This window comes from Bombina bombina, chromosome 4 (assembly GCF_027579735.1).
Source record: "Bombina bombina isolate aBomBom1 chromosome 4, aBomBom1.pri, whole genome shotgun sequence".
Taxonomy (NCBI): Eukaryota; Metazoa; Chordata; class Amphibia; order Anura; family Bombinatoridae; genus Bombina; species Bombina bombina.
In genome coordinates, this window is record NC_069502.1 from 966,065,032 (window position 1) to 966,077,658 (window position 12,627).

Genomic DNA, 12,627 nt, shown 5'->3' on the forward strand with positions numbered 1-12,627 from the left:
ACCCTAGATACATTTAAAAATGGCTTAGAGGCATTTCTTGCCAGAAAAAGAATTTCATTTAGTTCAGTTTTCCTTCCTGGTGTAGCATGTGACAGTCATCAGCCTGAGCCAATCACAAAATGCTCACACAAATATATACTAGGAATTCTTGTGCTTGCTCAATAGGAGCTGTAGTGTGCATATTATGGTTGCCACCCAGCTTTTACCGACATGGTTGTTATTTTTAAGGTTCATGTCAATGTAGAAAATATACATTTTGAAAGAAAGCCTCTGTCAAATTGAAACGTCTTCTGAGTGTGATTAATACTAGTTCTAAACAAATGAGCATTTAAAATCAGTCCGAGCAGCTTTAGTTTTGGAGTTTTGCTGTTTATTCAAATTTATGTTAATGAGCAACCCATATTTGATAATAGAAGTGAATTGAAAAGTTGTATATTTGTTTTAATCGCATGCTCTAATGAATGCATAATATTACAATTAATAAATATTTATATGGAAGCAACTTTCTAATGATATAATTGCCTGTTTGTAGTTATCACGAGTACGTCAAATAACAAAAGCCCTGTTTCTGGTTCAAACAAAAGTTTTCAAAGTTAATGCTTGCTATAAAGAGTAAAGGGTACAATTCTACAAGCAACCATCCAGTTACTCTCAAACCACTAGAAAATACTCTAAAAGCAGACAATTCAAGCTCCATAGAGTTGAAATGGCAAGTGGGCCAACCCGGTAAGAGAGAAACTGTGGATCTCCTGGATGAAATACGACAGAGACCCGAATTACTCTAATTTTAAAAAGATGGATTAGGTCAATATAATTCGGAGTACTCGTGCTTCTTTCGTATTTGTTCCACTTCTTTCACTTAATCAAATATGCTACTGCGCAATGCGCATGCTCGCTCAGTAAACGTTGTCCTCAGCAAAATCGCATCCGGACCCGCTAGTTATTTTAGTACGCATGCGGCAGGTTAAGACCTTTGTCCCGCGCATGCGCGTATTTGTTTCTGCGCATCAGAGTTAGCTCGAGTCTGTACGGAATTCTATCCTATATCGAAACTCGAAAGGGGACTGTGGGCAAGTATGTAAGACATGCTAAAGTCACGTGTTTTTTTGTTTAAATCCAAATGGTAGAAAGCTGTGTGAGTCTGCTCAATATCCAGATCCAGTGAAGGAAATATAATACTGCTCCGACTTGTAGATATCATTACTACCTGTAGTACTACAGTTTCTCTCAAGTGCTAAATGTTTGCAATACAGTATTGCACACACACACACACACACACACACACACATATATATATATATATATATATATATATATATATATATATATATATATATATATATATATATTGTAGTCTCATGGTAATTAATATGGAGCCTACACATCTGTACACCCAATGGTGGGAGAGCTAAACTTCATTTTATTGCTTTTAACGTATTTTTCATAGCTTGTTATCTCGATTATATTTTTTACAGATTTGTTTAAAGTAACAATTCACATCTTAAGACAACTTTGCAATGTACTTTAATTATTTATGTTGCCCCTTTTTCATGTAACAGCTCAGAAATTGTGGATTTTCTAATTAGAGCTGGAAATGAACATTGCAGACTGTGCTACATATCATTACCTATTTTTCTTTAGTAGGTAACTAAAACAGATTACAATCCTGCTAACAGAATGAGCATAGCCTATAGCCTAACCTTGGATGTCTATAAATTTGTGTGGCTACAATTGCATAACCCCTTTACTGCAAAGGTATTTCTGACCTCTGCTGAAGCAGCTTTTAGTCTTTTGAAGTCATTGCATTTAAACATTAATCTCAGGTTACCCACACAAATCATGTTTTTTTTTTTGTGTTTGTTTTTTTAAAGCAGAACAAGTACTTTTAGAATATAACTTTAGTTTTCAAAGTACTCAAAAATGACAAAAGCCACTATCTAATTACAAAAAAAGATATATATATATATAGATAGTTGCATTTGGAAGTAAAGAGCACTCTCAGGATTTTTAGAAGAAACAATGTTTTTATTCAGATCCACAACAAGCCATCAAGGACAAAGTCAACGTTTCGGCTCACTTCAGAGCCTTCTTCAAGACAAAGAAAATCTCATTGCGGCGCAAAGCCGTGCTCCACAAACAGGAAAATTTTCCTGTTTGTGGAGCACGGCTTTGCGCCGCAATGAGATTTTCTTTGTCTTGCAGAAGGCTCTGAAGTGAGCCGAAACGTTGACTTTGTCCTTGATGGCTTGTTGTGGATCTGAATAAAAACATTGTTTCTTCTAAAAATCCTGAGAGTGCTCTTTACTTCCAAATGCAACTAAATATGAATTTTGAGGATTGCACCCAGGTGGTTGATACATAGCCAAGGTTGTGCTGGGACACCTATTATCTCACTATCTCACTCTCACTCTCTCATATATTTGACTGTTTACTTACAATGCTAAACATACACTCTTATCAAATAAACTCACATGTGAATATATTTATTACATAGTTTAAAGTTCACACAATCGATCATAACGTAAAAATAAATGTATAAACAATATATAAGCTATATATAGTCCAGTAACGTAAAAATAAATGTATAAACAATATATAAGCTATATATAGTCCAGTAACATGTAAAAATAAATGTATAAACAATATATAAGCTATATATAGTCCAGTAACGTAAAAATAAATGTATAAACAATATATAAGCTATATATAGTCCAGTAACATGTAAAAATAAATGTATAAACAATATATAAGATATAATCAGCACAGACATAACATAGTAGGGTGCTGTTTAGGGACCAAAGGGAGCTAGGAGGTGTTACTGTTAGCAACTTGCAGCGGTCATGCAGGACAAATTTACTGATCATTCATAGATATTCATATATATAGATGGTTATTGGTCATTAGCTTATGTTAATTAACAGCTTAGATGAAGCAACCTCTTAGAGGGAAGAGAAGCATGCAGGTGGCAGTCATTTTGAATGAGTTAATGTCCATGCAAATAGTGTGATATGAAATGCAGGTGATAATAGGTTAAACAGTTAGAGAGGCAAGCAAGCAAGCAACTGTCCGTTTACTCAGATTTTAATGCTTTTATATAGAAAAGATAAACAAAGCGACAGTCCTGAATTAGTCCAGGAAGGGGTTAACCTGTATTTTCAAAAGAAAAAGCCCTAAACCCAAGTCAACCAGGTGACTTTTTGGGAGGCCAATCAATTATTCAAACATTAACCTGGTCACCTGGTTGACTTGGGTTTAGGGCTTTTTCTTTTGAAAATACAGGTTAACCCCTTCCTGGACTAATTCAGGACTGTCGCTTTGTTTATCTTTTCTATATAAAAGCATTAAAATCTGAGTAAACGGACAGTTGCTTGCTTGCTTGCCTCTCTAACTGTTTAACCTATTATCACCTGCATTTCATATCACACTATTTGCATGGACATTAACTCATTCAAAATGACTGCCACCTGCATGCTTCTCTTCCCTCTAAGAGGTTGCTTCATCTAAGCTGTTAATTAACATAAGCTAATGACCAATAACCATCTATATATATGAATATCTATGAATGATCAGTAAATTTGTCCTGCATGACCGCTGCAAGTTGCTAACAGTAACACCTCTTAGCTCCCTTTGGTCCCTAAACAGCACCCTACTATGTTATGTCTGTGCTGATTGTTTCTTTCCCTGGATGGGTTGTTGTTTACAAGAGCTCCAGTTTTGCTTGGTTCACAATACCTATTAAGGTCTCTCTCTCAGACTGTCTGTATATTATTATTTTGCCAATACACTGGTATAACGCTCTTGGAGATATATGGAAGAAATGGCAGGGACTGACTCCTTTTTTTCTTTGAATATTACTGATGATGATGATTTAGATCTTCTAGAGCTCAAAGATGTATTTGAAAAAGATGTCCCCAATACACAACTAGGAGATTATTTCTATGATATGGAATCCCTTAAAAGAAAAGAACAAAAACTTAAATGGGACAAATGGATCTTATCCAAATATATAGCTATGAAGATGATACCTAGGGGACTGCGGATAAACAAATTCCCCACATATGACATACAAGATGCAAGTTTTGTTGAAAAATGGAATCAGGCTTTAACTGACTGCTCTTTGAAATTAATTGCATTGCTTATAGAGTATAAGGATATGCTTTTAAATGAAGTTAAACAGAAAATTGTTCTTTTACAGGTTGACATGAACAAATATAAAGAGTATGATGTTTATCCTCAGTATGATAAGATACTTAAAAGTACAATAGAAGAATCAAGGAAATTGATCATACAGATAAAACATTCCAAATTTATCCGTGACCAAAAAGACTACACTAAAGGCACTGTATACATCTGGCGACGTCGCCAGAGGAGTAGGACATGGTCTAACTCTAACTCTATAGTTAGGGGTGGTCAATTTCCTGATTCCAACGAGATGCATAGTCAAGATAATCATAGCATCAATAAGTTATCAACTACCAAAACCCAGAAAAAGGTTGCCTTCTCTGACTCAGAGCCCGAATTGACTGATGAAGATCGATTTGCTTCTAGCTTCGATTCAGATGCTTTTTCGGGCTCTGAGGGAGAGGAAGTAACCTTGAGCCAGGCTATTGACACCCAAGCTTTAGAAGATGAGGTAGTACCTAAAGGCATTCTGAAGGATTATCGCAATACAGGGACTATTCCAAAAAGAGGTAGACCAAGAGGGAGAGGTAGAAGTCGATCACATCACTATAGGGAAGTTAATCCTAGAGAGATCAACACTGAATCTGACACTCAGGTTTTTCACTGGGCCCCGAGGCGACCCAGGGGAGGGGGGAGAGGGGCCACACAGAGAAATTCATTATCCCTGATGGAACAACACCAACAGAGATACCCGGTGAGGGAGAATCGGAGGGCGCAAAGACATCAGTACCAATAGATAACACAGTTATCAACCTCTCCTCATATACACTATCCGACACTGAAAAAAGAGTCTTGAGTTATGGATTAGGCTTTGTGCCTTCACGTAACTTTGATCTCTTTCAGACCATCTTAGATGTCAACAGATTGGTGAGAGATTTAACTCTTAGAAAACATTTTGCAGATACAGATACTATGACATCTACACGTACAGCAGAGATACTCAATACACCAGATTATGACAAGATGTGTTTTACAGATATATGTGCCCTCACCAATCTTGAGGATCTATCTATACAAGGAGAAACTTCCAACACTCAGATATGTGGTAAAATACAACATACGCTGAAGTCTCACTCAAACTTTTATCCTTTACAAACAAGGGGTAAAAGTCTAGAGGTTTTTCATAAACGAATAGTGGAAGATCTTACCCTTCTTTCAAAATCTCAGACTGGTAAGGCTTCAAACTTGTCAATGAGAGAAAGAGAGGCTATTGTTACTCTCCAGAACAACCAGCACATTGTTATCCGCCAGTCGGATAAGGGTGGTAGTTTGGTTGTTATGGATAAGAGTACATATATTGATGAAGCACTCAGACAGTTAAGCGATTCTGAAGCATATCAACTACTTCCCAAAAATCCCACCGCAAACTATAAAGATCTTCTTGTGGATCTTTTGGATGATGGTTTGGAGATGGGCATCATTGATCAGCAGACATTTGATTGCCTCATAGTAGATAGTCCAGTGATGCCCATCTTCCACCATTTCCCAAAGGTCCATAAAAGCCTGACAAATGTACAAGGTAGGCCCATAGTGGCCGGAATAGGTTCCCTTTTGGAACCACTGTCCAAATGGGTAGATGACTATCTCCAGCCTTTAGTCTCTTGTCTACCTAGTTATATACGTGACACTGCACATGCGCTATCAAAACTTGAGACCACACAGTGGGAACCACAATTCAGTTGGCTCACCATAGATGTGGTCTCACTATATTCAACTATACCCCACGAGTTCGGGATTAAGGCGGTTTCTTTCTTTTTGGAACAACATACCAATATTACGCAGGAACACAGAAATTTTTTTATTCGAGCAATTGAATTTCTGTTGCAACATAATTTTTTCATGTTCAATGACGATTGTTATCTCCAGAGGCGTGGAACCGCGATGGGGGCTAAATTTGCCCCCTCCTATGCCAACCTCTTTATGGGGTGGTGGGAGCGGTTCCACGTCTATGGAGATAGCAATATCTTTTCATCTTCAATAGTGAAATACATGCGTTTCATTGATGACCTGTTGATTATCTGGTCTTCAGGCCATTCTCAGGCACAGGCATTTGTTGAACATCTTAACACGAATAGGATAGGACTGAAGTTCACGTTTGAATGGAACAAGAAATCCATTAACTACCTTGATGTCACATTGACATTTGATAAATGTTCCAAAAAGATAAACTCTACTCTTTTTAGAAAACCGATCTCGGGCAATACCCTGTTACACGCTCGCAGCAGTCATCCTGGGCATGTGTTTAAGGGTATTGCCAAAGGTCAATTTATGCGAGCTAGACGAAACTGCACTCGTTTTGAAGATTTTCAGGGAGAGAGTCAAAGCCTTAGTGAAAGGTTTGCAGACAGACAGTATTCTAAAAAATTGGTCAGAAGATCCTATATTGAAGTTAGCCAAATGAACAGAGAGGATTTGTTTACACACAAGACAAAGACACTGACTAACAGCACTGACACTAAGACAAAACCAACATTGGTTACCACATACTCCAACCAATATTACCAAGTGTGCAACATAATAAGAAAGAATTTACCGATTCTAAGAGGGGACACTAGACTGCGCGGCGTCATTAAAGATGGATGCAACTTTGTTTACAAAAAGAATCTGACGCTGGGCAATCTTCTAGCCCCTAGTATGCTTAAGAAGGAAAAAAGAAATCACTCTTGGTTACACTTCAATGGTACCTACAAATGTGGAAAAAGGTCGTGCAAATCTTGTGACCACATATGTGTATCTAACACCTTTACTTCAGCCACAACTATGGAAGTTTTTGAAACAAAAGGACGTGTTAAGTGTGGTAACAAATATGTGGTATACTTGATAGAATGCACCCAGTGTGTCCGCCAATATGTAGGTAGAACCACCAGGGAAGTGGGGACTAGGATAAAAGAGCACCTTTCATACGTTAATCAAGAGAGAGCGGTCTCAGCTCTATCAAAACATTTTTTGGAGGTACATCATGGAAATTTGAGCACCTTTAGGTGGCAGGCTATCGAGCAGATTGTAAGTCCCCCTAGAGGTGGTAACAAATTTCATATCTTATCCAGACAGGAGATCTACTGGATTCATAAACTCGGTAGCCTGCTACCTACAGGATTTAATTCAGAGTTTGACATCATTAATTACTGGCATAGGTAGTATATCATGTTAGCTATTCTATGGAAGTTCAAATGATGAAAGGGAATTGACACTTAAGGTTTAAACATGTACTATTTACTAAATAGGCTTGCATCAGCAATACGGCTGTAAACTATAGGAGATTTATGATTTTTATCATACTGGCATTAAATATTATATATATAATTAAAAAAAAGTTCGACATATGTTTTAAATTTCATCAAGTGTAAAGTCAGAAATTATATGTGTTGAATTATAACTAATTATCATATTTAATTATTTTTAACACCTATATCTTAAGAAATAGGCATGTCAATTCAAGTTTCATATTGTATTGTGCCATTATTTCTATCTAAACCAAATTTATTAATATCTAATGTTATCATTATAATCTTTTGTAGCAGTTAGGTTTAAACGTATATTTTTGCTATTCATTGTTATTAATATGCCTTATCTATACTGAATAATATGTAGCATGGTTAGCCTTAGTATGAGTTACTACATTTTTATCCCTTTCATTTAAGATTAACAAATCTTCAGATACACTTTTTCAATAATTGACTTTACTATGCATGTACTAACTATAAAGTATCAAGTCTTTCTTGCTATTACTATTATCATCATCTCATGTAAATTGTATATGCACTTAATGCATTCAAGTTATATAAACATTTTTTAGTTTTCTAATAATATACTGTGACCTTAATTTAAAATATGCTGTCACTTAAAGGGTTAAAGCACGTATGTGCAGTGTACAAACTACACCAATTGCAGATGGGTTGTGGCTTTAAATAGCGTACACCTGTAGTCTGCATTTTATGTCTAAGACTACGGTCTGAGTGACCGAAGCCGGTCAGACTTTCTTTTTACTGCTCTTTACCCTTTGTTTGTTTTTTTTTTGTATGGAGTCTGCCTTTTTAAATAGTCATTAATAAATTTACTATTTTAAATATACCTTACTTCTGAGAGACTTTGGACTTTTTTCTAAATACTTCGTACAGTCGTGGATGCTTGGAACTTCTTGGGATATTTTTTTACAAAATATATGATATATATAGTCCAGAAATATGGGGGGAAATCTTAAAATCCTGAAAGCAAACACTGCTGCAGAATATTTCAAATTATTAACTTCCTTCCCGAGTGAGGCGAAGTGATCAGAATCTTGATCCCCAATAACACAGTATGACAACCACACATCTGCGCTTTTCAGTCACCTGTGTCACCTTTCTCTTTTGTTGTAAAAAGCCACTATACATAGTGAAAATGTTTTTGTTGTTGTCATTTTTCTGTAAATAGCATGGAAGATATTTCCAAAATAATTCAATCAACCACTTTGTTTCCTAATTTAAGATCAACTTTCCTTTACAGAATACCAACAATTAGGATTGCAAACCTACATTTTTTAGTTACAAATTAGTAATTGAAAATTAGAATTTTTCTTTTTTCATTGTCTTTTGCAACTTTATACTGAGTTACACTTTATGCAAGATACAGATCAAACATTTGCTCATGGAAAGTCCCATGTCTTCCTTTTTGTTTTTTGATGTACCGTATATACTGTAACCAACCTTATATTTTTCCCATGTTAAAAGAAAAAAAAAGCATTATGAATTCAAATAGAAGCCTTTTCTGCCAAATACATTTGCAAAAATGATCATTGTAAAAACTCTTAAAGTTATGGTAAATCCTAGCGTTTGTGAAACGCTAGGATTTACCATTGGAACAAATAAAGGGACATTCAGTAATAAAGTATAAAATACTTCATTTTCCTTTTATTTGTTTGAAGCGTTCGCCGCACTGAGCTGCTCTGGCAACCCACGGCATAAAATTATTTTGCTGAGAAGTGACGTTTCCACCTTTTAGCAAATAGCCGTGTGGGCCAGCTGGACCAAGCTGGATAGCCCACACGGCTATTGGATAAGAGGTGGAAATGTCTCCTCTCAGCAAAACAGCGTTTTGCCGTGGGCTGCCAGAGCGGCAAAGTGGGGCGAACGCTTCAAACAAATAAAGGAACTTTCAGCATGAAGTATTTTATACTTCATGACTGAAAGTCTCCTTTATTTGTTCCTGGCATTTCACAAACGCTAGGATTTACCATCACTTTTACACTGGTTCCAAATTATGATGGTGTTACACTGCGAATCTCCACCAGCACATTAGGGAATGCTTGTGCTGTGACCTACAAATATATGTTACACACGCACAGTAAATATTTGTCAAATGGTATAACTTTTACAGGTGCATTTTTACAAATTATTGCACAAACATTTCTAATCGAATTTGAAATGCACTACCATGCATTTCATTTGCGACATTTATGTCTCAAACAAATATGCCACTTTCTAAAATACTAAAAGTTGTCCTCTTTGTTTTTAATAGGTAATTGAGCGCCCTCTAATGTGCAAGGTGACGCCTACGTTATTTACCAGCGTTTTGGAAATTAAGCCACTCCAGCTTATAAACAAGTTTGGAACGTTATGTAATGGATTACAACAGAACATTTATTGTTCGGCTTTCTTGTCTTCATCCTGTAGCCACCTGAGTAGGAAGAAAAAAGTGAATGCTTATGAAGAGGTTAACCAGGAAAAATATGCAAATTTAGTTCGCACGGTGACTTCTTCCAGAGTGAGCCACCAGACACCCGATAGCTTATTTCGAGAAGACAGTTTCTTATATGGCAAAGTTGTAAAATCTAAGCTTGAATCACAAGTAACTGAAGAGAAGCTTCCCCAGAGTTTTTTTCCACTGACTAACCTAAACAAATTAAATGTGCCAGTAGATAAGGCAGAGCCTAACATCCCAATAAAGATCAGCTTACCAGGAAGGAGTCAAATGACAAATGGAAAAGTGCCCAGTGTCACTCGTATCCTTCAGCAGACAATGCCAATGGAGCAGGCATTTTATCTGGAGAGATGGAAACAAAGGATGATCATGGAACTAGGAGAGAAAGGATTCATAGAATATACTGCAGGTGTGTGTGTGATGCAACACACAGCTACTGCTAAATACTTGCCAAGGCCTAGTTTCCATTGAGGTGCTAAAGTTTGGAAACTGGTGGTAAAAACATTTTAAAGGGATAGTAAAGTCCAAATTAAACTTTCATGATTTAGATAGGGCATGCCATTTTAAACAACTTTCTAATTTACTTTTATCATCAAATTTGCTTTGTTCTCTTGTTATTCTTAGTTGAAGGCTAATACTAGGTAGGCACATATGTTAATTTCTAAGCCCTTGAAGGCCGCCTCTAATTTGAATGCATTTGATAGTTTTTTCACAGCTAGAGGGCGTTAGTTCATGTGTTTCATATAGATAACACTGTGCTCATGCACGTGAAGTTATTTAAGAGTCAGCACTAATTGCCTGAAATGCAAGTCTGTCAAAAGATCTGAGATAAGGAGGCAGTCAGCAGAAGCTTAGATACAAGGTAATTACAGAGGTAAAAAGGAAATTTCTATAACAGTGCTGGTTATGCAAAACTGGGGAATGGTAAATAAAGGGATTATCTATCTTTTTTAAAACAATAACATTTTTGGTGTTTACTGTCCCTTTAATCTTCATTAATGTCTATGGAGAATTTTCATGTTACCACCAGTTTCCAAACTTAACCACCTCAATGGAAACTAGGTTGAAGTCTTTAATTTCTGTATTTTCAGTTTGATATAATGTATCCTGTAACTGTAATATATATATATATATATATATATATATATATATATATATACTCCACAACAATTGCAGCGTCGCGCTCTATCACACTCACCATACACGCTGCACGTTCTCACGGCACTTTCGGAGTTCCAGTGGGGGGGGATGACGTCATCAACTCTCCTGGATATGCTTGCTGAGTAGGTACTGCTCGTCTCGCAATACAGGTATGCAAAAAGTACAAAGGGTAACTCAGGCACTTCCCAGAGAATAATGTAAAAAGAAGGCTTTATTAATTGATATAGTAAAAACAGACTAAAGCTTAGTCCAAACTGACACAGCTTTAAACAATTAATATACAGTGAATAAGGACTGCTGGGTTCCTGCTGCAGACATGTTTCGTGCTAAGGTAGCACTTGTTCACTGCTTACCATACCATGGGGTCGATCCGATATAAAGCGTCGCCCGCAAAAGCCGGCGACGCCAATATTTGCGCGGATTTGGTATCACATATACGGCGTAACCTAGAAGTTACGCCCGTATATTTCTGCCGTCGCCCGCAGTTTTTTGGGCCATAGGCAGGTATACCAAACCCGCGCAGTTTGGTATCCAATATGCAGCGTAAGGACTTACGTGGCGAAAATGGAGAAAACTTACTCCATTTTCACCTCGCTACAAAAAGCAGCCGTAAGAAGCCTTACGCTGACTATTGGAGCCCCGTAACTCCCTAAACTAACTAGAAAATAAACCTAACGCATGCGCAATGTCTATCTCCCTGTCAACCGCGATCTGCTAAAATAAACCTAACACCTAACGCATGCGCAATGTCTATCTCCCTGTCAACCGCGATCCCCCCCCCCCCCCCCCGAAATCCCTAATAAAGTTATTACCCCCTAAACCGCCGCTCCCGGACCCCGCCGCCATCTACATAAACTAACCCCCTACTGTGAGCCTCTAAAACCGCCGCCATCTACCTTATCTATCCCCTAATCTGACCCCTTACACCGCCGCCACCTATATAAAAATTATTAACCCCTAATGTAAGCCCCTTACACCGCCGCCATCTCTATTAAAATGATTAACCCCTAATTTAATCTACCTACCCCGCGGCCAGCTATATTATCTATATTAACCCTAAGTATATTATAGTTAATATAGGTATTACATTATATATATTAACTATATTAACCCTAATTATATTAGGGTTAATATAGTTACTATAGTATTTATATGAACTATATTAACTCTATCTAACCCTAACTAAATTTATATTAAATTAATCTAATTCATTTATAAACTAAAATATTCCTATTTAAATCTAAATACTTACCTATAAAATAAACCCTAAGATAGCTACAATATAATTAATAATTACATTGTAGCTATGTTAGGGTTAATATTTATTTTACAGGTAAATTGTTAATTATTTTAACTAGGTATAATAGATATTAAATAGTTATTAACTATTTAATATCTACCTAGTTAAAATAATTACCCAATTACCTGTAAAATAAATCCTAACCTAAGTTACAAATACACCTACACTATCAATAAATTTAATAAACTACTAACATCTATCTAAAAATACAATTAAATTAACTAAACTAAATTACAAAAAAAAACAAACACTAAATTACAAAAAATAAAAAAAAGATTACAAGATATTTAAGCTAATTACACCTA

At 36.4% G+C, this 12,627-nt stretch overlaps 1 protein-coding gene across 2 annotated transcripts in view; it reads left to right on the forward strand.

Moving 5' to 3' along the window:
* Positions 1 to 963: 963 nt before the first annotated feature.
* The window catches only part of MGME1 (mitochondrial genome maintenance exonuclease 1), a 66,695-nt gene continuing 55,031 nt past the window's right edge, over positions 964 to 12,627 (forward strand). For both annotated transcript variants that reach the window (XM_053711989.1, XM_053711988.1), the window contains exons 1-2: positions 964 to 1,074; positions 9,679 to 10,270. In XM_053711989.1, coding sequence (XP_053567964.1) covers positions 9,697 to 10,270 — 574 coding nt within the window. In that variant the 5' untranslated portion in view covers positions 964 to 1,074; positions 9,679 to 9,696. The remainder of the gene's footprint in view (positions 1,075 to 9,678; positions 10,271 to 12,627) is intronic.